Below are 25,663 nucleotides of genomic sequence, written 5' to 3'. Positions count from 1 at the left end.
TAAAGACCCTTTTGTGTTTTCAAACTTTCCGCTTTCTGTCTCGTCTCTCATCTGAAGCCCGTCCACCCTACCGACAGGAATCTGAGGCTCTGCACACTCTTTGGCTCAGGTCCTGGAGAGTCCACATGAGTCTCTGGGAAGTCGTTCAAGGTGTTCGGAAAGAAAAACCAAACAATCGCTCTGGTAATTACCTCATTACCCAGCACCACCTGAGAGCTGGGGGAGGTGGCTGGTATGCAGGGTCCTTGAATAGTGATGGGCTGGAGGGTGATACTTCCTGACAGTGAAGTCATGGAGTGAAATGAAACCGCTGTTTGCATTGCTGCACCTCAGAAGGAACAGGTGGAGAGAAAAGTGAAAGGTCACAGGATGGATTCAGCTGAGTCAGCTGATTTAGCAGTCAGAGAATCTGTTAATACCACATCTGTCTCTTAAGGTGGAGAACGTCTTTCTTACTCTGTGTTCCTGTGAACTGTTCACATTCTGTCACATCTGGACCAGAGTCCAAATGAGCTGAAGTCCAGGTGAGACAGTAACCACTTAGCTGTGTCCAGTTCATCCACATCATGTCTGTCTGGATGTCAGCAGCTAACGCCCCAACACAATTAACCTGCAATAACAGAACTTTATTTTTCCTGCACGGTTCTGTCCAGGAAACTTTGAAGAACTTATGAGGAAACGAGAGACGGTAGCAGATTGCATATCCGGAGCAATGGTTGCTGTTTCTAGCTAAGTTTCACTAACACTACGACTAGAGGCGCGTAGGAGGAAACTGCAAACAGGCGCCTCTGCAGAACAGCTACTGTTTAACAGACCTGTTAGCTAACAAGCTCACAGAGTTCGCTCATGTTCAGTAAATAAGATACAACATTGAAATCACACAGAACTCGAGTAGTTTGGAGATGTATTTACAGATTTATTTACAGATGTATTTACAGATTTATTTACAGATGTATTTACAGATGTATTTACAGATTTATTTACAGATGTATTTACAGATGTATTTACAGATGTATTTACAGATGTAGAAAACAAAAAAACAGATTGAGTCCAGGTGGAGCTAATCAGTCAGGGGTCATTAAATGCACAGATTTAATGGTTCTTTTCACATTAATAACCCTGTAAACTACACAATAAATCCCTTAATTATTGTTTTCACCATAATTCAAACAATGAGAAATCCCCTAAAACCCCCTCTTACATTTATTATGCACAATTAATCCTGATTTAATGCACAAATTAAGAACATTTAAAGGATGAGATGATGTGTTCTGGGTGGATATTTATGGTTAAAGTTGTGTATTTCAGCTTTGTTAAAGGTTTTTTTCTGTCTGTCTTCAAGCTGTTGCTCAGGCCTGAGGGCAGACAAAGGCAGCATTGTACAGCAGGAACAGTTTTCCCTTAAAGAAAAAGAGCAGAGCAGTATGAAGGAGGTTATATAAGTGTGGCTGGGTTTTCTCTGCCTCTGGCTTCAGCGCTCATCACTGTGATGCGATGCAGGTGCCGCGTGGGCTCTGGCACGCCGAATCAACGCCAGCACGTTGGCGAGAAGAGACGTTTGATTGGTTTAAGAGCTCCCTGTTCCCGGGAACAGCTGGGCCTATCAGCTGAGGATGGAGATATACTGTAAATGAGTTGGATTTGTCTAAAAATCTTATATTTGGAAAGACTGACAGACTTTTTGAAAAAACATTCTTAAAATAAAATTCCTTTCCTCATCAGTGACGGGATTCTGGTGTTTGGAAAGTCTGTTGATGGATTATTATTCGTGTTCTGAGAACTTCAGATTCTTCTTCTGTGTCGTGAAGTTGGTTCCATTCATTGAAAATCAGACTCACAGGACAGAATGAACCAGATGTATGACTTTCTCTTTTAGGTTAAATGTGTTTTTCTTAATGAAGACTAAACCTCTGTGAACTGTTCTTGGGTCAGTTGGGTCGAGATCTTGGTGCCTACACTGGGGTTGGCCCGATCACTGGAAACTGAACCTCATTTTCAGCCCCAGTTTAACCAGTCAGATCCCAGCCACATCAGGAGCCGGCTCACGGTCCGGTGTGCCGATGTACTCTCTCTGTTGGATTTACCATAGAGTAGTTGCAGCAGCAGCAGAGGTGGAGACATTCTGAGCTTTAGTCCAAAACACGGAGTACTACAGTTCCCATAATGCAGATCTGAGAAAAGTGGACTGCACCTTTAAATTTGTTTATTCCATTTTTAACTTTTATTCTTTTATATAATTTATGTTGTTGAGACTTTCGTAGTTTGATTTTGCCGCTGGCAGAATATTTTCTGGTCCTGTTTAAATAAGTTGTGCTGACGTTTGTCTGTTTGATCGTCCAGTGTGAGTGTTTGATTGTTGAGGGCCGTGTGTTGAGGGCCGAGGGACAGTGAAGGCGGTGAGTCGGAGCGAGGTGCTGGCAGCTTTCAGCCTGCAGAGACTCTGGAAACAAACTGCCTGGCTCTTTAATAACAGCTGCATTGTTTCCTGTGTTGACAGTGAAAAAAGGAAAAAGCTGCTGGAGGCGTGAGCGTCAGTGGCTTTCAGTCGCTGTGCTGCTGAGAGAGGAAACACCTCTCTGTTCCACACATTGAATTAAACAGCATTTACCTGTGAACCGTGGTTTTCATGGTTTTCGTTGTGCAGCTCTCTGTGCTGCACTCACATCATATATTGTAGTTGACATAGTTTCCAGTTATGAGAGGGAAACTCTCATACATCCAACATAAAGTGCTGAAAAGCTCATCACGGTCATTAGCCTTATTGGTGCTGCTACGCCCGTTAGCCTGATTAGCACAGAGCAGTGGGAGGGTTGTGCCTCGGGCTGTGAGCGTGTTGGTAATAACAGCGTGCTTAATTAGTCCGGGCCTGTCGAACCTCGTCGGCGTTTGATGTGGGAGACCTTACGTTTTACGGGACGAGGCGTGGAGCCGCTCTGCTGCTCGCCGGCGAAAACTAGCTTTATGAACACAGAGGTGAGGAGGGAGGGGGAGGAAGGAGGACTGTGCTTTGACTACCTGCAGTGTTGACTTTGGCCGGCAGCGTGTTGAAGCTTGTTGTCTCCGGCTGTCTTCAGGATGAATCTGATCCACTGTCTCTTTCGTTCAGAGTTTTCTGTCCCTGCACACTGCAGTTTTCCATTCGTTTCCAGATAAGATGAAAGACGATGAGGACACATGTGAAATAACTGCACTAACCTGCACTCACATTATTCATATGACTGTTTCATATTGTGGTCCCCGACCTGTGGCCTCGGGCCCTCCCACCTGTGCTGCAGGTGTTGCAGCTGTATTTTCACACCTCGTAGCTCTGACATTTGTCACAGTGTGTTTCCGTGGTGATTCCTGACGAGCATCGTCCTCGTTTCTGACTTCAGCTCTCATCTTTCTCCCTGTTGCTCCTGCAGATCCTGCTTTTTCTTTTTTTCTGCATCAGCTGCAGTTTGGCAGCTCTGCACCTTCCCTCCATCCTGTCTCATGTGACGGCACGTGTTGGACGGACTGCACCTACAGACCTGAGCCCGGGGCCGGTGTTTGGGCCCCCCCCTCCCCCAGTCCTCATCCCATGTTCTTTCTCCAGCACGGAGAAAACATGTCAGCGGTTCTGGCTCTGCAGCTGTTCCCAGCATGCACGTGTGAAGCAGGCGGATGTGTTGTGATGCGGGTGCAGTTTGTGCGTGCGTGTGTGTGATGTTGTGATGTTTCATTCTTCCCATCATGCTCTGATCCAGCAGCAGCGGAGGCCACCGAGGACGATCTGATTTCACAAGATCTTCTGGAAACACGTGGAAAAACCTCAATGACCCAAACGCTCTGACACACACTCACACCCCCCCCCCCCCCCCCCCCCCCCCCCCCCGCTGCTGCTGGGTAATCAGAGTGTGTGTGTGTGTGTTAATAGACATCCCACTGACAGACACTTGTTACAGTAATTTGTTGAGTTTCTGGTGAAGCAGCGTGAACATCCACCACTGATTTACATTCCTGTCATTCCTGTCAGTCCCCGAGCTCGGACGCTGAGTGTGAGCTCGACAGCACACAGAGGAAACACACACTTTACAGTCCACATGTAATAACATGTGCTTGTTATTACACATGAATCACACGCTACCTTCATTAGGTTAAACTGGTTATGACGTACAGTGGGCCTAACGGTCACTGGTCCAGGGGCCAGAACAAGAGGGGATATTTGTTCTTCGAGAGTCTCAGAGCTCCTTTAAACTTACAGAGCTCAGAGTGACGAGGGGATGTTCACAGGACTGCACACATGAACGGGATTTTCTCACCTGAAACATTAAACTGATAAGGAAAAGAGTTAATGAGACTGTGGAGAGAATCATTTCATTTGGTTTTGATCATGTTCATGTTTCTTTCTGATCAGTTTGTTCTGTTTCTGTTTCCCTCAACAGCTCGACTGGAAAACAACACATTATGAACAGGGAGGAGTGAGGGAGGGAGGGAGGGAGGGGGAGGAGAAGAGCCGTGCATGATGAAAAAACCAGGGAGGCAGTGAGAGTCATGTTTGAGGCCCAGAGAGAAAAGGAGGGAGGGCTGAGAGAGCGGCAGAGAGAGAGAGGGGGGAGTGTACAGTATGTGAGGACTCTATAGGGTATGGTTGGGTGTAGGGGGGTCTGTGATGTCATCCAGGCCCAACCCACCTGCCGAGGCTATAGATGCTGGCGTTTTGGTGGTCCACCTCTCCACACCGAGGACGTCTGACTGCTGAACAAGTCCTAAGACTGACCGCCTGCAGGGAGAGACGCTTAGTGAAGTTGTCCAGCTCCTGGTCGCTCCTCGTCCTTTAAACGTTGCCTTCATTGTCCTCATCCTCGTCTCCTGGAAGCTGAAGTCCTGAGAGGTCATGGCGAGCATCGCTCTTCTCCTGCGAGTCCTCCTCCTGCTGCTCGGAGCGTCGGTTCTCTTCAGCGGCGTCCCTGCACAGAGGATCAGAGGCAAGTGCACCAAACTGCATGTAAAAACAGGGACGGGTTAAACATGGGGAACATGGGACGACAAGGCAGGAGGAAGCAGAGTCAGAGAGTTAAAGGTGGGACAAAGAAATATCGTTTAATGGTTTAAATATGGAGGAAATGGAATAAGAGGCAGAAATAAGGTGGGAAAAGAAGTCTGCTCATTACATCGTCTCACACAGTTACATCAGGAGGTTAAACTGTTTGTAGATTCTGTTTAAATAAAGTTTGATTGCACACACACACACACAGGTTGTAATTTAGATCCTAACTCTGAAGTGTAGGTGACAGTGAGTGATTCTCTTACAGTGTTGAGTTTTTGACGTGTTTAATCCTCCGTACCTGCTGTAAATCACCTGTGTCTGACTATGCAGTTTGTGCTGACTCAGCACTTTAATGTTTGCTGATTAAATTCAGCTTTTTTTTTTTGCAGCTGTTGTTTCATGCAGGTCGAGCTCCGCGCCGACACTTTGGAGGCACGTCAAGGTGTTTTTGCTTTTCACTCTGATGTTTGACGTCTTGCTCTGCGTCCTGTGTGGTTCGGTCAGGTGTCGCGGGCAGGTGCGTGGTTCGCCCACTGGTGGGGGCGGAGCTAATTCATGATACAGCCTGTGATTCTTCTGCCTCACTGAGCATATAGAGTTATGTAAGACGATAAAATCCCCTTATTCTGAGGGACACGGTGGTCTGATGTGACGGCTCGGAGAGTATTACCTCACCGGGTGAGAGACGGCCAAGAACAACAGAGCCAGAGAGAGAGAGAGTCAGCTAGAATGTGTTCAGACCAGCTTCTTCTCCTTCTCTGCACAATTTTCACTCTGGTTTTTATGTGTTTTGGCTTTTGTGTCTTTATATGGAAGTTTATTAGCAACAGAACCACTGAGAGAGCAAAAATGTAAGTGGTGTGGTAAAAGAATGAAGAGCACTCAGGGACTGGTCTCCGATTTTCACAACACGTTCTGTGTAAAATCCAGATTTGGTGCTTTCTGGGCCTCAGAGGTTTTTGTTTTCTGTATCTGTGAGAGTGAGAGGACACGCCCACGTCCAGCTGTTACAGTCATTATTCATTCACAGTTTAAGATGCTGAATAAAAAAGTTGATGGAGCTCCACTTCACTGAGGGGACAGGATCTAAAACACGTTGCTGAAGCCTCAGGTTAGATCTCACAGGTTGGTAATGAGTCTGTATCTGCACTCACACATCTTTGATGTATTCAGCTGAACATTTAAAGCCTTAAAGTAACAGCCATGAAAATGTTGTAGCTGTCCAGTAATTCTACCTGTGTCGCTGTTTAGTAGTTTAATTAATAATAATAACAGCGTATGTTAAAGCCCTTCCTCTCATGTTCACTGCTCTGCTGCAGAAACAGCTGTTCTGTGTGTGCGTGCCTGTGGATACATGTATAATACATAAATGCTTGTGTTTCTGTTCCGTGGTCTTGGAGCATGATTCCTCATTAGTCCTGAAGGTGGCGCTTGAGTAAAGGTGGTAGAGAATATTCTTCGTGAATTTCTTGGTGAATGTACTGATGCTCAGAGGGAATGTGCTCGAGCTAAAGCTGCTGGTTGTTGGAAAATGTTGTTGGGTTTGGTCCTTTTCCTAAACTACAAACTGACTGTGGAGCCAGTTTGTAGTTATCTGTGCTTTTGGCATTTTTTTCATTTTTCTTGACTTTTTTTTTCATGCACTTGGAGCTTAAATGTTGTTGAGTTAACCTATAGGGGGCGCTAAAGTCCTCCTTGGACTTATTCTCACTTTGGTGAGTTATACAGCAGTCAGTTTAGGAGTAAGAGAGGATTTTGCCTCCAGTTTGAGGCTCAAAGTGTAACAGTCAGCAGTTCGAGTTTTCAGGATTTCCCTCCAAGCGATAAAACCCCAGTGAAACCAGTAAAACCAGCAGCAGTAGCTCATTAGTCCAGACATGAAAGCGCCTGTTCTGTATCAGGGAGGAAAGTTTAGTTTCCATCACAGTGTTTTACAGTTTGAGGTAATGAGACAGAGACAGACTGTTTACAGCCACAGAAACACGGAAACAGAAACACGTCCAGGCTCTTTACCCTTTCTGTTGGTTTGTGTTTGTTCCCATAAAAGGAAACTGAAGAGAGAGTGAGGGTTGTTCAGACTGAAACAGGTGATTTCTGTGAGGAACGCCAACTGGAAAACGTTATGGATTTATCTTTAATGATCGATAAGTAGTCAATATGACTCTGCCCTCCAGCTCATCACAGCCTCAGTGAGAAAGAGTCTGATTTGGTCAAACAACATATTTTAATTTCATGGAAGTGATGAGTGTTACATGTGTGTCACGTAGGTCATATATACTAACATGTGTTAGTACTTTGTTTACCTCACTCTGCAGTGCTTTGGGTTCCGTCATGGTGCTGTGTCCTGTCTCTGTGAAGCGTGAGGTTAAGCCCGAGCAGACGAGCAGACGTTGGGTACTTTACAGTATTAGAACCTGAGTTTGCGGCGATGTATCTGAGCCGAGGTTCTGTTCCGTGCAGAGTTTTGGAGACAAATGAGAGTCATTAGCTTCACTCTGGGCTGTTTTGACACTGAGAGCGTTTCTGTGACCACTCAGAGAAACTGCTGCAGCTGTCGGCCTCAGACGGCAGAGTGAGACGTAATCCAGGCTGTCCTCTGTCACACAGAAGTTTCTGTAGGGGGGTGATGTCTTTCATGTCGAGGTTTATCCCCTCCACTCAATCAGCTGCTGCTGGAAAGCCTCCGACAGGCTGAGCGGCGCTGCCAAGAATGAGCTGCATGATTCCACATGTCCAGCGTGTCGACCTCTCTGCAGGCTTTTCCCACACTGATCTGCAGGAACAAACATCCCAAAGAAAACCTGGACAAGATCGATGAACTCAGCACCCAGTGCAATGTGCGTCTGGTCTGATGATGGGGGCACATGCTGTTCCCCACGGCTCTGTGCCGAGCCTCGCTCGGATCTGAGCCGGAGGCTTTAGGGAAGTCCACACGTTTCCACACTGGGTGTCTTTGAACATGGATTGGATTCTGAATGATCCAGTCAGACACACATCCCATAATAACACAGGCTTATCCAGTCTCATCAGGTCTGATATCTGCAAATTTAAAAGTTTAGTTCTCTCTTTCAGAAGAACAAGAAGAGATTCTCCCAGAGTTTCCAGCTGTTCAGGAACCAGACTGAATGTTTCAGCATTAGAAAAACTAAACTGAAGCTCATGTGAAGGAGCTTCAGACAGTTTACAGGAACAGGAAGTGTGTGATGATGATGTGGTGATGGTGAGTGAGCTGCAGATGAACTCTGACAGCTTCATCGTGGTCTTTAACGAGTCGGACAAACTGCTCGACGTCGACGTGCAGGCTGTCATGTTGTTGTGGGAAGACTCTGCGTTCATACATGGGTTTCTGGAGGCTTATCCACTATGGACTGTTGAGATGTGGATTTTCTCTGTTCACTTGTGACTGAGTGTGTTAAAGAAGCTTAACGTCGTGGAGCTGTGTCCTCCTCTGCCTTTGCTGTGGGGGTTTTCTGTTTCTGTGCACCAGAGCCTCTGAGTCCTGGAAAAATAAAAAAGTTTATAGTTCCTGAGAAAACCCTGTGGGACTGAAACATTCTGTACTTGTTAAAGTTTTAAAAGTCGACCATGACGTTTGGTTTGAACCCAGAGAAGCAGAGGTCAGGTCGATCTGCTGCTGAACGCCAAACATGTTCATTAACTGCTCAACCAGAGGCAACGAGGGGAATCATGAAAACACATAAAAACAAAGACATGGAGAGTTTGGTTCCTAGATGAGATATCCATCTTAGACGTTAGGAGAGCATGAAATGAAATCAGACCGTGGTTCTTCTGACGGAACAGACTGTACCTTCAGACCCAAAGAGAAAACATTTTACAGATACTGATCATTTACGAAACACTGAAACTAACACGACGTAAGGTCAACAGGAAGAGAAAGGTCACAACATGTGGAGAGAGGTTTGAATCTGTTTTCTCTGCAGCTGATTGGTCTCGTTTGTTTAAGTGTTTGTCTTGTAATTATCTCCAATTTGTTCTAATACGACTGGAGTGACTTAATTATGGTGAACAGAGCTCACTGGCACTACAACAGGAACAGGAAAAGGAAAGAACAGCTCTGAAATCCCAGCAGCATGTGGAGGAATGATTTCCAGATTGTCACAGACGAACCCAGAAAACAAGCTCGGCTTTAAATTTTCTGTTTAAAGTTCAAAATGTAACAGAACAACCTGCTATAATCAGAAGGTAAACTTTTCATCACTAGATTTATGAAACGGAGTAACCTGTAAGAAAAGAGATCACTGTTAGCTGTTGTGTGGTGTGTGATATGTCCAGTGCATAGATCTGTTTGTTTACGTTGTCTGTCTAAACTCCGTCCTGTCCTCTTCTTATTCTCGTCCTCAGTTCGGCGTCAGAACATGAAGGTTCGGATCAACGCCACCGGCGACACCATCGTGATGAAGTTTGTGCGTCCGAGTCCTGACGTGAAGCTGGAGGGTTATATTCTGGGATACGGCAGCAGCATGTTCTCCAAACAGTTCATCCAGCTGCCAGAGAATGGACAGCCCTACGAGACGGAGATGGGTAAGATGGGACAGGGACGGGTGACTACGGAAGGCTGAAGGGACTTTAACCACAGAACAAATGTATGTTCAGCTGTTGGAATCAGAATGAGCCGATAAAATAAAAGTAGAAAAGTGTCAGACAGAAGTGAAAAGCTGCTCAGCAGGAAGAACCACAGGGTTAGACACAGCTTTGCTGGGGGAACTGGTCCAGAGTTTAGCTTCACGGAGTCGTTTGGTGTCAGAACGGAGAAAGACGGAGCCGCAGCAGCTGGGTCTCACACAGAGACAAACCAACACTGATGTTTATCACAACCTCCTTCAGTGAGCGTCTGGTGTCCCACAGCCCAGAGTCCTGATCTGAACCCAGTCCAGAGTCTCTGCAAGATCACTGGTGACACAGTTATGGCTAAGAAACCTGCAGTGAGACCAGAACTGTGGAAAAGACTGGAACAAGCCAGAGACCTCGGTGCTGTCCTGCAGGAGCAGATGTGCTGAAGTCTCTCAGTGAGGCTTCGCTGATTCTCTGCAGGGGTTACTGTTGTCAGACACATGCTGGTAGGACAGTGATGTGTCCTCAGAGGGATGCAGGTCATCAAAAATCATTTAGGAATCATTCTCTGATTTTGATCTCTGCTGTTCTCAAATCCTAATATTTTAAACTGATTGTGAAACATAAACAGCAGCTTCATTTTTAGAGTCCAGATTTCTCTCTGGTGAGACTGAGGGTTTTTGTTTCTGTGTGTGTGACCACCAAACCCCCGTGTCTAAACCTCGGGACCCGTGGGAAACACAGAGTTTCTGCAGAAATACTTTTGGGGAAAACCAGAACGTGAGAAGCTCAGAGAAGCAGAGGACTCTTACAGCAGCAGGTGGTTCTGATCCTTTTTCTGAAGCTCAGCCAAGATTTTTTATCCCATCGTGACGGTGTGATGTGTTTAAGGGAGCGTATCATGAGAAGAAAGGGTTAACAGAAAACCTGCTGAACGCCGTCTTTCAGCACCGGTCTTGGAGAGTTTGGGCTAAATTACTGCAACACGGTTTCACACTTTGACCTCAGTGTTTACGTTTGTTTTCTTTTTCTTTTAATAATGAGGGTGGAGAGACGTTGTACTTTTCAGCTATAGTTTGGTGGATGCTTTTCTTTCCCCCCTCTTCTAATAAGGGCCGAGAGACATTAACTCTGGACTCAGATCTCTGTATATGTGGCTGAAGTTTGGTGGACAGTTCACCTTTTACCCACTTGATCATGAAGTCTGATAAAACATGAGAGACGTTAGATTTATTCTGTCCCAGTGTTTAAAATGTCTGCTAAATATTTTCATTTAATAATTCAATTACAGGTTTTTTTGGCAGCATGTAAGGTGCTGTGTTCGAGTACTGCTGGGAAAATCAGACGTCCCAGTCTTTAATGTTGGGTTTACTTTCCTCTCTGTGGGTAAATTAAACCCAGAAGATAAATGACAAACAGATATAAACAGTTAGCTGCACTGGGAGACTTTTAATTTCATCACCATTTCCATTTTCATCGCTCGTCTCTCATCGCTGCTGTTTCTGCCCGGAGGTCACCTGTCAGTCAGAGCTGTGGGCGGGGTTGTGGTGTCAGAGCTGCTCTTAAACACTTCATGTGGTGTTTACCTTCCTGGTTAAAAGCCTCCGTGGAAGACGATCCATCAGCAGCAGTGTTGACTCTTTAAATCCGATGCTGCCGGTGGTTTTTGGGTTTTCTCAGCATATCAAACTGAAATATTCCTGCAGGAAAACTCGACTCTTCACAGTTTTCTCTGTCTGACTCAGAGGGTCGGCAGCTGACCAGGTATTCTGCCTGAACGTCACAGCTCATCGGTGTTGTGCCGTACCCGTTGGTTTGCTGGTGGAAACCTTTCATGTGATGAAGAATTGAACTGTCAGAACGATAAAGGTGGAGTGGCTTAAACACTGTGATGGACTGGACCTGTTCAGGTGAGCCCCGCCCCTCGCCCGGTGTCGGCGGGGCTCGGGCTCAGCAGGATCAGCTGATGGATGAATGACAGGGACAAATGCAGCTCATACATTTTCCACTGGGACAGAAGAACAGTGAGGCACCAAATGGAAAACTGTGGCTGTTAGTGAGGAGTCCGGTTTCCTTTTCATCAAATCATAGATAAGAAGTGTTAAAGTGCTGAACTCTGTCCAAGCTGAAGGGACAAAGAAGCTGTTGTTACTACTTTAACTGTCATTCATCATGTGCCGCAGGGAGACAGGCATAGAGAGGGGTAATAAATGAAAGTGGAGCCTTTATTGACTGTAAACATTCACAGAAGTGCAGGTTAAAGGTCATTCTGTCAGGATGAAGAGTGAAACGGCACACAATGGAAACTCCTGGATCAGACACACTGGATTTGCCTTGACTTGATTTGACTCCCACTCCCTGCTGTGTCGGCATCGGTCTGAAACACTGCAGGTCACTGCTCTCTGATTAAATACAGAAGATCTGACTTCAAGGGAACGACGAGTAAAACTGAACATGAAGAGGAAAAAACGAGAAAACAACAACATTTGAGTTTGAAAGTGATAATGATCATGGAGTGTTAGGTCAGAAAACTGTGACTGTGCTTTACAAAGGGAGAAACACAAGAAAAGGAACGCAAAGGACCGAGAGGACTTCCTGTCCCTCTGTCCCCAGATTATCATGAAAGAAGCAGAGAGTGTTTCCACATGTGAATGTTTAAACTGTCGTCTTTGTGTTTTCTCTCTCTCTCTCTCTCTCTCTCCGGTCACACATGTGCATCTGCTTTCTGTCCGTCTGTTTTTTTTTTTGGTGGGGGGTCAAATCCACTGTGACCTCACCACCTTCATGTTTCTGTAACAAAGCCCAGCGTTCCTCACACGTTTCTGTTCTCTGAGGGATGAACCTCACAGAGCAGCTCGTCGTGTGGTGAAACATGAGAGTCCGTTAGAGGAAAGTAAAAATATTTCCAGAGCAGGAAAAGGTTTAAAAACAAATGTAAACAGTTGGATATTTTCAAAATAAAACCAAGAAGAGAGCAGAAAGGTGTGAGAGTCAAACCACGATTTAATGTAAAGAAATTTTACATAAATAACGAGTTTCTTTCCACATCTGAGACCATTTGTCTTAAATCATTTCCTTTAACACCCTGGAGCCAAACCTGATTTCATCTAAACGTTTACCTGAGTCCACATTTTGTTTCAGACGCAGAGCCCAAGTACCTGGTGGCTGTGCAGCCAATCCCTGTCAACGATGTGAAGAAACACTGCACAGGTACGCCGACAGGTTCCTGTTAGTTTGAAACTGCTATGCAGGCCGACATGAGGTCTCACTGTACTCACCTGTGTGCACAGGTAAGGTGAACCTGGAGAGGCCGCTCCACCTGGTAATTGGCTCCATCAGCCCGACGGCAGTGCTGCTGTCCTGGGGAAACTACCTGAAAACGCCCTACGAAGGGAACATCATGAACGAGTGTCTGGAGGACGGGTGAGGGACGGGGGAGGGGGCCTAATAATGTCATCCATGTGTTACACAGTTACTGGAAGACGTCCCACCTCCCACCTTTCTGTTGTTTAAGACCTCCACCCTCCGTCTGCCTACAGGTTTTACACCATCCGCTACAGGGAGAGAAACAGGAAGTGGATTTACCAGACCTGCCCGACCAGCGACACGGTCATCGACAACCTGAAACCCAATACGCCGTACGAGTTCGGTGTGCGATCGAACAAGGACGACCGCAGTGGCACGTGGAGCAAACCGGTCATCCACAACACCAACATGGGCAGTAAGCAGCCAGTCCTCACTCAGCACTCACTCAGGCCTGAGGCAGTTTATTTTGGTAACCTCACTTTGAGAAGTGAAAACACAAGAAGCTCGAGCTTTTTTTAAAACTAATCACAGTTTAACTCAGGAACTGTCTGATCAGAGAGAGAGCTGAGGATGTTACGACTCTGACGTTTTATGCTTTTTAACTTTTGGTGCTTTGGACAGATTTTGAATCTCAGTGCTATTTCCACTGTTCCCAGTAACAGTAAAAGTATTTGAGTTGTTTGTCCACCTGATTCAATTAAAGTTATTCAAAATCCTGTTGTAAACACACTGAGCTCACCTCGTTCCCCTGGACCCATCTTCAACCATCGTTTCTGCTTTTCACAGATAAAAATGCACAGAAGTACAAGCTGAGAAACTCTCTCATCAAGCCGATGGTACGTAAGCTGCTGCGCTGCAGGTCAGCCTGCTGTCAGTCACCTTTACAAACTGAGCATGTGCGGACAACCACCAGGGCTCATCCCCTTTAGTTCAGTGTGACTCCTTTATTTTCTGCTGGATGGTTTTGGATAAGAAACAGTCAGTGAGCACAAAGTGATGTTGGAGGAAAGTCTCCCAGCGGCTGCTTCGCTCAGCAGGACCTCACATACGTTTGTCACATGCAGCTTCCTGTGGGCCCCTCTGCGTCTGACATGTTCTCAGCACGTGTGTGTGGGATGACACAGATCTCCCAGCAGACAGACGGGGTTGTGTGTGTTCTCTAAAGGTCGGAGGTCGAGGTCATGTTCGCCGCACACTCAGCTGAGAGACACTAAGATACTAAACACACTTCCAGTTTCAGAGCCAGTTCATCAGCTCTAACATATTTCACTGTGCTCACACAGTCTGAGCTGTGTGTGAACACACACACCATATCATACTGAATTAGTGCCACATTACCCATGAGGCTCGGGGGCTTTCAGGGTCAGAATTGATCCAAAAATCCAAAATGTATTTGAACGTATGAAACAAATTTTACAGCCTGTAAACTCTTTAAAAGTTTTTGATTGATTGATTGATTGATTGATTGGTTTTCATCATGAGCTGATGTCAGTGTGTTCTGTTTTTCAGAAACCTCATGGACCTCACACTCTGGGTCCTGTTCATCCAGGTAAGATTTGAAGATACTTGTTCAGGCAGCGTTTGTTGCTGCTCATTATTTCTGTCTGACATTTTTCGAGGAATGTGTTAAATGGCTGTGCAGGTCTGTTCAGTCCACTGACTGTAATCCGCCTCCATCTGTTTTCATGATAATAAAGAGGAGAATAAAGGCTCTGACAGACGTGGCTGCGTGTTCAGGCCGGTTAGGAACTCCGTCTGCAGTTTCACAGAATAATTTAGCAGTGTAATGAAGAGCGGGCTGCACAGACTGACAGCGTGTGAACTGCCTGAGCTTTGATTCGCTGTTTGTTTGCAGCTCTGCACAACCGGACACATCCTGAATTTCCTTCACTCAAAAGCCCAGGTTTCCCCGGAGCTCCACGCACTTCCTTTGGTGACTATCTCTTCTTCTGTCTTTGTTCAGTGTGTTTAAATAACCTCGGTCCTTTCCCCACAGCCCGGCACTGTGCTCAGGTGCACTGTCTTCATCAGAGCATCGCACGTGTCCGATAAGCTGCTGCTGCTAAGTTTGACATTTCTGAACATAATAATCCTGAGCATCCGGTTTGATGTTGACTCACCTGTCCTGTCCCCTGCACCTGCTTCCTCTCAACTTGTTTTCCCAACACATTTTGTTTTACACGTATTTTCTTTCGTCTCTTATAAAACCACACCTGTTATTTCCCACAGCGCCACCTGAGAGCCAGAAGGAAACTTTACCTCTTCCCGGCTCTGCTGAGCCTAAATGGCCTCATGTGTCACTCGGTAACAAGAAAGACACTCTTTTATTTTTCTGATTGTCCAGCTTCATCCGCAGCCGGTCTGTACCTGCTTCAGCTGAGCCCAGTGATGCACCTGGGAGGGGGCGGGGTTTGGGACATGCAGCTGTTGTGATTGGCTGCATGCTAGCATGCTTTGAGCATAGTCAGAAAGTCGATACGCGGTGTGGAAGTGACGTCAGGTGATATGAGTAAGTTCACTTTGCCCCGCCCACTCTGACAGCGGACGCTCTGCTAAAGGTCATGTCTCTGCCACAATGCTTCACCTGTGCATTCGAAGTTTCCTTCTTCTGCTGTTCGTCTTTCAAATTCATCTGTTGTCTTATCAGTCACTTGTGTCTTTTCTGTCTCAGACTTCATCTGCTGATGTGAGATGAACAGATAATCATGGAAGACGTCCGAGGACATTTGGAGTTAATGAATCCAAACGTCTCGTCTTCATTTTTGTCTTTGTGTTTTTATTTTCACAGACAGTTTTATATTTACAATGATTCCATCACCTTTTAGATTCTGTCCATTCAGTCCTCTCTTTGTCAGTCTGTCCACCTGTCCCTGTCTTCAGTCCTCACTCTGGTTGCTTCATGAAGTCATTGCCATGTCCGATCAGCCTGCATGACAGGACTGCATGTAAGCCAGTTCAGACGCAGACGTGGTTGGATTTTCCCTCCAGGGAAAGACAACACAAGTCGTTCTGCAGAGTCCTCAGACTCCTGTCCCCTTTGTCTGTCCGTCTCTTCACAAATACAGTGTGTTCTGGACTTTTCTGTATTTCTTTGAGGTACAAGATTATGGGACCAGAACCTAATCCTCTGAGCAGCTTGTTTTAAAGCAGGGCTGGGTAACATCTGAAACTGTTCAGTGATAGTGCAGAGACAGGTTGTCCTAAATGAAATACTGAAGGATTGATCTTCTGTGAATGAGGGACTGAAGATAAAATCAGCCTGGACGTTCAGCAGCAGCTTCGGTTGCTACCAAACGTTCTGAGGGTGAAAACCAGCCCTGCTTAGAGGAAAAGGAAGAGATTTCCAGCTGTTCTCAGACCTGCATCTGGTGACTTTCACTTCTCCGTAGCAGCTGGAGATGATGAGATGAATCCAAATGCACGTCTGTTTATTTGGAATACAGTGAATTAAAGCTGAGAGCATCAGACTCCCATGATTACAGTACCTCTCTCCTCTCTCGCTCCAGACAAAGGAAACTCTGTTAAAAACGACACCAACCGTCCGGTGGATCCTCCTCCTTCTGCCCTCCCCCGACTCCTGCCCACCAAAGCCCCTTCCGCCAACACCACAGCCTCCCCTGTTACTAAATTACCCTCACATGGTGACTCGCTTCAGGGGCAGACTGCTAAGGCACCCTCTAATGCACCTGAGAAGCCTCATAACCCTGCTGGTAATTCCCAGACTTCCCTTTCATATTTCCGTTTTTGTGAAACATTGGCCATGTTTTAGTAAAGTGGATGAGAGTCAGTGTGTGCTGTAAAATACCTGCTGGTTCGTAAATGAGCCCCTTGATATTTAAAGGAGTGCTACTATATCTCCAGCAGACTCTTTATCAGCACCTCCATAATCAGCATCTGAAAACACGTGATAGGCCGAGCTGCTGTCGATGACCTGCTGTGTTCCCTCAGAGAGCCAGAGCGTCCTTCCTGCCTCCAGTGTGAAATAATGGCACTGACATTGTAAAGATTGGTTTAATCAGTGAAACCTTCCTGGTCTGACCTGCTCAGAGATAACAGGCTCATTCTGCAGACGGGTACAGTGTGTGGAGCTGTGGTTTTTCCCTCTCAACATGCTGGACCTTCCCTTGAATGGTGGACGGTTGGTGGTTATTCCCACCCTCCAGCTTCCACAGCTCCTTACAGTATATGTTGTGTTTCTTGTTTTGCAGAGTGAGTGATGGTTTGATGGTTGTAAAAAAGTTTGGATCCCAGTTAAATGTCCTCTCAGCTTTTTCAGGGCTTAGTCTTTGTAAGATGAAGGTCCAGGCTTTAGTCCAGCAAAGAGCTTTTCTCTCTGATTTCTAATGTCTCTGGTTTGAATTTGACAGGTTGTGGACGTCTCTTAATGTGACAAATGTCTGCGTCATTGTCGTGTTAAACCTTCTTTCTCTCACACAGCTTTTGGCAAATCACAGGATGGATCATCGCTGCTGAGAACAGCTCTGGCCAATGAGAGGGCTAAAACTAACAGCTGGGGTAATAATGACCTCATGAAATGCTTCCTGCGTCTTGCGGTTGAAGGCAGTCTCGCTCTTTGTGTCTCTGTCTGCTGTTAATCTGCAGCCATCTTGTTCCCTTGAGCTTCCAGTTGAACTTGCAGCTGAGATTTTGTCCACAGGAATGGCTGCTCGCTCCAGGAGGCGCAGCTTTGAACACATTTCATCCAACATGGCGTCTGACGTCTGCATGTGTTGCACAATCTTACAGTCATGGTTGCATCATCACCACTCATTGGCAGCTTAAATGACTGTAATTTCCCAAGATTGTGAGCGCTTAAAGGCTCATCATGACCCCATCAGATTCATCTGTCCGTGTTCTCCATCGACTGTGTTCACACTGAGACTTCCATCACTAACATCACCGCTCAGGGCTGCTGCAGCTTGCTTCACCGGTACCTTAGATAAAGATTCAGATGGTAACGCAGGCCTTGCTACTGTTTTTGATCTTTTAGGTCAAGGGAGCAAAAGAAATCCCAGCCCGTCGCTGCCTTTGCAGCCCTACAACCCGGCAGCTACCACGGTTATCAGATCCATGAGGCCTGCATCAAGAATCCCCCCCTTTCCCTTCTCTAACGGCTTCAGACAGCCCCACTCTTCCTCTAGACCCAGTAACTCATCCCCGACCTCCGGGATACTCGGGGGTAATCCTCCTTGTACCTGTTTCTTGACTCCTCTCAGCTGACTTTCTCATTTTCAGTTTGCTCCCTCTGAGACTTGCTGTTTTCCTAAAACACTGTCAAGTGTCTGAGGGGAAAGTTTAGTTAATGTGTCTTGATTTAGTCATTTGTGCCTTTAAAATATTGGTTTTGTCTCAGCGGATTGGCTGCATTATTCAGTGGATCCCATCAGGTTGAACTGGTCTCAGCACTGGAACAGTTTTACTCTGTTGTTTTTGTCTTCAGTTTGCTGACTGACATCTGTAACTGCTGCTAAATGAACCTCACAGCTGAGCAACCACACACTTCTGCCTTCAGCTTCTTTACCTAAACTCTGATTGATCAGTTATTGACAGTGAATGAACAGTGAATGTTTCTGAGGAGAGTTGACTCACAGAGAAATGTGACTTCTGTTGGGTTTAAAGTGCAGAGGACTTGGATGGTTGTTCTCCAGCTGGGTTCACTTTTTTCCCTCTTAACACTCAGTTTTCTCCCAACAGTAAATGGACAGCCACGCCGGGGCATGTCCCCGCCTAAACCAGCCTTATGGTCCAGACCTCGACTGGGTAAAAAAAAAGACCTTGTTTGTCTTTTTGTGGTTCATCATTAACCCTGTAGTCGCCTTTGCTGCAGCTCATGTTGGTGTTTTTGTCTCCATCCGTTTTGTTTATTAATATGTTATGTCCATCCATCCTTCCATTGGTCTGTCTGTCCGTCCGTCGGTCTATCTGTCCATCAGTGTGTCCGTCCATCAGTGTGTCCGTCCATCAGTGTGTCCGTCCTTGTTCCCTTTTTATCCGACATGTTTGTTGTTTCCAGTCGAGCTTCTGGCAGCAACCTCTTCAAATAATCAGGTGGCTGTTGGAGCTGGAGCTTGATTATTTGAGTTGGTTTCATGAGTCCAGTCACTGCAGCAGATTATGTCGCTCTCTGTTCATGTGGTGGTGGTGGTGGTTTAAACATCTGGGTCTGTGGGTGTAGTCGGGGGTTCTGAGGTTCTGCCTGAACCAGCTTCAGACAGTTTTCTATTTCTCAGTCTTCATCTCATAAACGTAAAGATTGTTTGGCAAAGATAAAAACAGGGAAAAGAATCAAACAGCAGCTGTAAACCCTGTGGCTCAGTCTTTTCCTTCCCCTGGGTCCTGAATCCAAAGATGGCCGACAGCTGATTTGTTTGTGTAGTGGACAGAATGTTTTTTTCATTCAGAGCAGTCGAACAGTCGCAGAGTCGCGAGTCAGTCCACCCTCAGATGAGGTCTATATGATCCGTGTTCTGATCACAGTTTACACCAGTGTGTCCAGATACAGATCACATGTTAATACCAGGTGGAGATCCAGACTCAGAAATACTCAGATTCAAGATTCTCACTCTGGAGGTCATGTGATCATTGAGTTTTAATCTCAGTGCCTTTCCTGCTGCAGTCAACAACTCACTGCTGGAGGACAAGAAGTCTGAGTTCCCCGATGTGTTTGGTCGTGCGGGTCCCACCGTGGAAGAGCGGTTCTATGGTGGGTAACGGCATGAGTCTTGCCTGCACCCAGAACTTGCGCTGACTGGCGCTTCAGTTGCTCTGCACCACAGAGGCTGCATGGTTTGGCCGGGTTCGATGTCCACAGACAAATCTTTTAAAGGACCAGGAAAGAAAATACCAGCCGTCAGCTTGAAAGCTTTGGCCAGAGGCTTCAGCAGAGCCTGTGGAAAATACTTTCCTCTGTCGGAAAGTATGTGCTCTTCTGATCATTAGCTTCCTTTTTAAGAACCTCAGTTTGCCGAGCTTTGCGCTTTTTGCCGCCACAGAAAGTTAAAGAACATGTTTGTAACGAGTGTGTGACGAAGCTGCCGTCTGGACCGGACCACTGGGTCTTATTTTAGTTCGATGCTCCTGTTCAGGGTGCTCATGCTTCAGCCTTTGCTTTTTGCTTGATTGTAAGCACCATGAGCTTCAGATGTGTTGCTGCAGAAATGCTGTTTAGAAAAGCCCTCACGCAACCGGGACAGCATGGCGTGCATCGAGCAGCTCTCATCAGAGCGAGGAAACCGCTGTTTGCTTTTCATTTCAGGATTGTTTGTGTTTGAAAAGAGAAAATCATCCCAATATTTATTTCATTTAGTCTCGTACTGTAATCACCAGGCATTGATGAGTATAATTACAGCAGTTTCCGCAGTGAATTAGCAGAATAAAGCTCCTTTGAATCATTCTCTGATGATTGTTCACACAGTGGCTCCATATTTTATTGACAGAGCTCTTTATTTATGGTGGAGAATAATAGAAGCTTTACACAAGAAAGCAAAGGAGCTGAGTGAAGTCACGGTCTCATAGCACAGCCCCCCGGGCCGCTGCCGTCTCCTCTGCCATCACACAGATTTACATGTGACTGATTGAAAGGAATGCATCTGTGTTGTTTCATGTTGAGAGCTGAAACGTCTCAGGGCTCCACCATCTTTCATGTTCCTGGCTTTGCATTTATTCCATTTAGTCTTGGAACCAGGTCAGTTCCTTGATTGTGAAGAATTTTGGCTTCAGCTCTGGGTGGGGGTGGGGGTGGGGGGTGGGGCGGGGCAGGGGTTGTAATTGGCAGCAGGTTCTGGACTTCAGCCTGAAAAACACAAACTGTAGGACCTCGCAGAATTACACAGGGCTGTTCATGTTTTCAGGTTCATTTGGAAAAGCGGGTCGAGTTCTACCTTGGGAGAAAAGAATAGATTTTCCAGGAGATTACAGAGCAGCTAGCCCTGATGTCCTCAGCCCTTTGCCTTATTTAGACAGAAAGTGTCCACAGGCCAAACATGGCTGAATCTGATCCACAGCAGAGAGTCCGACTGTCATGTGATGTTCCACTTCAAAAACTTATGAAAGCACTTTGTATTAATGTTGGTGAAGAGAGTTCCACAGTTTTCCATCAAACCCTGTGATGTAAAAAACCTTTTGGGGGCTCGAAGTCTCAGGTTGTTGCTCTCAGCTGTTACATGAAGTTTACAGATTTAGAAAACATGTTTGTAGAATATTAGAAATGTAAATACAATGTATGATGGATGTTGTTTTTTTGTTTTTTGACCAGGATCCCCGGCTCACCCAACGATCAACAAGAGGCCCAACATGGTGGGAAAACCCGGAGAAACAGGTAAGAACTCTGTTTGTTCTCTTGGCTGGAAACTGGTGATCGAAGCCTGTTGAAAGATCCCAGCTGTGACAGCTGATCATCAGGTTTCACACAGCTTTAACACGTGTTTACATGTTTTCCATCAGTGAAGGTGAGCAGCTTTAAGCAGACAGACAAGCTGCCAGTCCACAAACACAATGTCCCACCAGCAACCGCCAAGCCAACCAAACAGGAGCGGAGACAGACCACAACTGTTCCACCCACAACAGCTGGTACGGAAACTTCCCCTGCTCTTTAACTCAGTGGTAATCAGACGCCTGTTTGACCACATCGAGTCCTGAGAGTTTGTTCATGACATCTGAGATTTTCTTTCTTTGTTTCCTCTTGAAGCGACCCGACAGGAAACCTGGGAGGACTCAGACCTGTTCAAATCACAGCCAACCTCTGATGTCGACGCCATGGGCAAGAAACGCTACGTGGGTAAGTGAAGTGGATTGTGTGACGTGTTGGAACAGCTTCAGGCCGGACTCTGAAAGACCAGGATGTACTGTCACCGTGCAGTGTCCCACTACACTGTCTGCAGAGCCTGGCTCTGTCGAAGAGGATGCTAACCAATCATTCTCCCTCTGCTCCGCCCACAGCGCCTCACGTCATCTACCAAACAGGAAAGAAACCGGACGAGCCTTGCTCCATCACCTCCTCCCTCAACTACTTTCCTGAAGACGAACCAGGCGAAACAAACGTGACAGCTCCACCCAAGAGCCCGCCCTCCAACCTCACTGTAGTAACGGTGGAGGGATGCCCGTCCTTCATCATCCTGGACTGGGAGAAAACTGACAATGTCACCACAGGTACGCGTCCACAAACTCATCACACCTGCTATTATTTAAGGTTTGCTGGGTAACATAAGGAAAACACTCAGGCTGTCAGATTAAAGAGCAGCATCCCATGATTGTGTTGATCGGCGTTTTTCTGTCGTCCTCTCCTCAGAGTATGAAGTCATCTCCACCGCTAAAGGACCTGATGGCGAGCAGGTGTCCATCCTGACCACCAACCAGACTCACACTACCGTGGAGAACCTCAAACCTGAGAGCAGGTGTGTTTGACAGCAGGCTTTAGGTAACCAGTGACTCAGACATGTGATGGGGCAGAGGGTTGGTCTGCTGGCCCCAGGGCCTCAGACCCTTTGGAGCCTCAGAATGCTCAGGTCCACTTCAGGTCAGTTGGTTTTGGTAATTTGTCCATTTAGCTGCAGCATCAGCTGTGTCCTGCATTATTACTGACTCCAACCAAACCAGTGCAGTCACTGAGTCATCCAGGCTCCTCTGATCCAGGAGAGCCTGCTCATTAACCAGGTCCTGGTCTGACTGGAGATTTACATGAAGAGCTTTGGTGTCGTCTTCATTTAGATCCACACGGTGCCGGTTTTATTTTGAAATACAGGCAAAAGAAAGAGAAGATTTTAAACAAGTGAAGCCACAGATGAGTTGATCACAGCAGGTCTGACGCCGGAGGCTCTGACGCCAGAGGCTCGGTCGTCTCCACACTCAGGACTCGTCCTGCGATGGCTGGGGTCTGACAGAACGTCTGCCGGTTCCCAGTGAGACGGCGCTGCAGCCGCACCGAGCTCAGCTGTCCAAACACGCCGAGGCACTCGAGCAATTACAGAGTGGAGCCGAGCGTCGAAGCCAGACGCTCTGGGTCCGTCCGTCACGCTCACTGAGGCTTTAATGAGCCTGGAGATGGGAAAACTATTTGGTATGAAGGAAGGTGGATGGAACCGACTCCCAGCACCAACACAAGCGCCCAAAAACACGTTGCTGCAGGACGAGCTGCTTTCCTTCATCCAGCTGAAACATTACCTGACGTTCAGTACCATTCACAACCTGTACACACAGTACTTTATACTGAGGTCTGAAACATGACGTCGTTTTGAGCTGAGGATCTGAAGCAGCTGCTGTGAAACTGAAAACCAGCTGAGAGGAAATCACAGCGCTGAGCTTCCTGCTGGTTGATGCTGTGTTTAAAGAAAGTTCATCCACAGTTTCTGTGTCGTTCTCTGTTTCTTTATAGTTACGAGTTCAAGGTGAAGCCAAAGAACGAGCTGGGTGCAGGTCCTCCCAGTGAACCGGTGTCCTTCAACACAGAGTCCGGTACAGTACCACTCTGCTCTGCTGCTTTCACTTCATTTCACTGCGTGTGTCCTCAGTGTCCTCTTAGTGAGACCAGAGGAATGAATGAATGAATGAGGTTTAGAAATTGAACCTTTAACCTTTTGGAGAATCAGTGAGTTGATTTCAGTGACTTTGATGGGACAGGATGTTGGACCAGCTGAGCACAGCGGTCTGTTAACCTCTGTTCTCCCGTGTTTCCTTTGAGCAGCGGATCCTCGGGTCAGCGAGAACGTTTCAGGTGAGTTGAGTCAAACACACGATCCTAGGACTCAACACACAGTGGAATATTAATCGGTGCAAACCCTCCTGTCTCTGCAGGTAAAGACGCCATCTGGACTCAGTTCCCCTTTAAGACGGACTCGTACTCTGACTGCCACGGTAAACAGTACGTGAAGAGGACCTGGTACCGCAAGTTTGTGGGCGTCCAGCTGTGTAACTCACTCAGGTACAAGATCTACCTGAGCGACTCGCTCAACGGTGAGTGACGCTGGATTTATCGCCTCATTTCAGACTGAATTTCAGCCCGGCTGAGCTTTGATGGAGCGTTTTCCTGTTCAGGTAAATTCTACAACATCGGAGATCAGACCGGCTTCGGCGAGGATCACTGTCAGTTCGTCGATTCCTTCCTGGATGGAAGGACAGGCCGGCAGCTGAGAGCCGACCAGCTACTGTCCAGACCCGGTAAGAACGTGGCCTCGTGAGCTCCTGCGTCACTCTGGTAGCGTATTAAGGCCTTCAACCGTGTGTGGAGCTGACGTTCAGCTGCGTCACACATGATGCATGTATGTTTAGACCGGCTAACCCTCTGCAGCTGGGAGGTGGCAGCGTGCGACCTCTGTGCAGACCTCGCTCTCGAAAACTAGCCATATAAAAAGTATTTTTCACTTCAAGTCTTGTTCTTTGTGGTCCAGGTTTCTACAGAGCCGTGCGTCAGGAGCCCGTCCACTTTGGCCAGATTGGAGGACACTCCCACGTCAACTACGTCTCATGGTACGAGTGTGGAACGCCCATCCCTGGCAAATGGTAGATGGACTCAACCCCTGAGTCGTCCTCAGAGAAGCCTGAAAGAGGAGTCGTCGCTGAGGCTGGGATGGCGGCAACAAGAGGGGTCCTTAAAATCTGCCGGACCTCCAGACTCCCTCAACTTACCCAGAGCTGTAAAAACATGTACAGGACATACTCGTCAGGGAATTTGTAACGAGAGAGCATTTTTAAAAAATATGTAACAGCAAACAGGCCTCGTGTTTACTATTTATCAAGCAACCAGGCTAAAGTGACACAGTGCAGGAAGATACGTGGAGCTTCTCTCTGCAGTGTTGGGGGGTCGCAGACTCACGCTAGATATATTTTATTTTGTGTTAAAATAGTGGGAAGCTGGCTCCCTGAATATTATTTTCATAACTTGTGAGATGTTATTTATCAAAAGGTCTTTGGTTACATTTCTTGAGGAGGGCCACGGGCAAGAGGTCGCAGGGTTCTTTGGTGTGCGATGCTTCTGCTGTTCCTCTGGTGTCGACTTTTCACTTCAGCTTTTTCCTGATGATGTGCATTAAAATGCAGAAGGTTTGAAAAGACGTGGGAACAGAGGCCGTCCTCCTTCACACTCGCCTGTAACCGTCTTTAACTGGTGGCTCAGAACAGCCTGAAACAACCACAGCTGGAGCAACGGCTCAGGGTAGACAGCAGAATGAGTGAGGAAGTTGCTGGATTTGTTTTCTGCCTCATGAACCTGCTCCAGCTACGTTACAGTTAAACCAATCCAAAATGGATTTACCAGTCAGAGGGCCAGAAATGTACAATGATGTGGATGAATCTCTGCTGTGTCTTTCATTATTGATTCATCTGCTGAATATTTAGTTGATTAATCATCAATCAAACATCAGAAAATAGTGAAAAATGTCCCAGAGCCCAACACGTTGTCCTCTGTCTCTTTTTGTCCAGTACCAGAAAGATCCAGTTTACTATCAAGTAAATCTCCTTATCTCATTTTAAACTGATGGTCTGATCGATACCAGCTGAGCTCAGACACGTTGCCTCCGCTGCCTTCAGGCCCACACGGGAAACTAGCTGAAGCTTCTCCACTTGCACTTGGCACAATAGAAATGTATTTCTATGTATATGGAGAGAATGTATTTTACAGATGCATTTCCCTCACCACGGCCTTTCTTACTGTACTATAATGTGCTCTTCTTCTTCTTCTCGTCTGAAACAGGGCGGGAAATAAACTCTACAGCAAAATGGCAAACAAATCCAAAAATAGAATTAAAAGGAGCCCTTTCTTTATTTTACCAATCAAAGCTGATC

The 25,663-nt window shown here is 46.6% G+C and overlaps 1 protein-coding gene across 23 annotated transcripts; it reads left to right on the top strand.

Annotated features, from left to right (window-relative positions):
• The first annotated feature begins 4,637 nt into the window (after positions 1-4,637).
• LOC121177865 (target of Nesh-SH3-like) lies at positions 4,638-25,587 on the top strand. 23 transcript variants are annotated; one of them, XM_041032249.1, is made up of 24 exons: positions 4,638-4,949; positions 9,374-9,553; positions 12,725-12,793; positions 12,874-13,006; positions 13,123-13,304; positions 13,676-13,725; positions 14,399-14,438; positions 14,745-14,822; positions 15,119-15,193; positions 16,396-16,599; positions 17,327-17,404; positions 17,880-18,068; positions 18,584-18,649; positions 19,506-19,592; positions 21,144-21,206; positions 21,332-21,457; positions 21,576-21,665; positions 21,827-22,036; positions 22,176-22,281; positions 23,259-23,338; positions 23,568-23,597; positions 23,678-23,836; positions 23,918-24,040; positions 24,271-25,587. In XM_041032249.1, the coding sequence occupies exons 1-24, from the start codon at positions 4,859-4,861 to the stop codon at positions 24,384-24,386; spliced, it is 2,625 nt and encodes an 874-aa protein (XP_040888183.1). In that variant the 5' UTR covers positions 4,638-4,858; the 3' UTR covers positions 24,387-25,587. The 23 variants fall into 23 exon arrangements, with proteins under 23 accessions (XP_040888183.1, XP_040888185.1, XP_040888184.1 ...); XM_041032251.1 differs by lacking the exon at positions 15,119-15,193 and having other exon boundaries at positions 4,639-4,949; XM_041032250.1 differs by lacking the exon at positions 18,584-18,649 and having other exon boundaries at positions 4,639-4,949.
• The last annotated feature ends 76 nt before the right edge of the window (positions 25,588-25,663 follow it).

Source organism: Toxotes jaculatrix, chromosome 24 (assembly GCF_017976425.1).
Source record: "Toxotes jaculatrix isolate fToxJac2 chromosome 24, fToxJac2.pri, whole genome shotgun sequence".
In the NCBI taxonomy this organism is placed as follows: Eukaryota; Metazoa; Chordata; class Actinopteri; family Toxotidae; genus Toxotes; species Toxotes jaculatrix.
Note: the sequence above shows the minus strand (reverse complement) of the source record. Positions and strands in the feature narration are given on the sequence as shown.

What these genes read in the sequence shown, in the direction of transcription:
- LOC121177865 (XM_041032249.1), top strand. Translation starts at nt 4,859, where the DNA reads ATGGCGAGCATCGCTCTTCTCCTGCGAGTCCTCCTCCTGCTGCTCGGA. An exon ending in GTCCTTCAACACAGAGTCCG is followed by an intron (nt 23,339 to 23,567) that starts GTACAGTACCAC and finishes TCCTTTGAGCAG; the next exon opens with CGGATCCTCGGGTCAGCGAG. An exon ending in GGTCAGCGAGAACGTTTCAG is followed by an intron (nt 23,598 to 23,677) that starts GTGAGTTGAGTC and finishes CTGTCTCTGCAG; the next exon opens with GTAAAGACGCCATCTGGACT.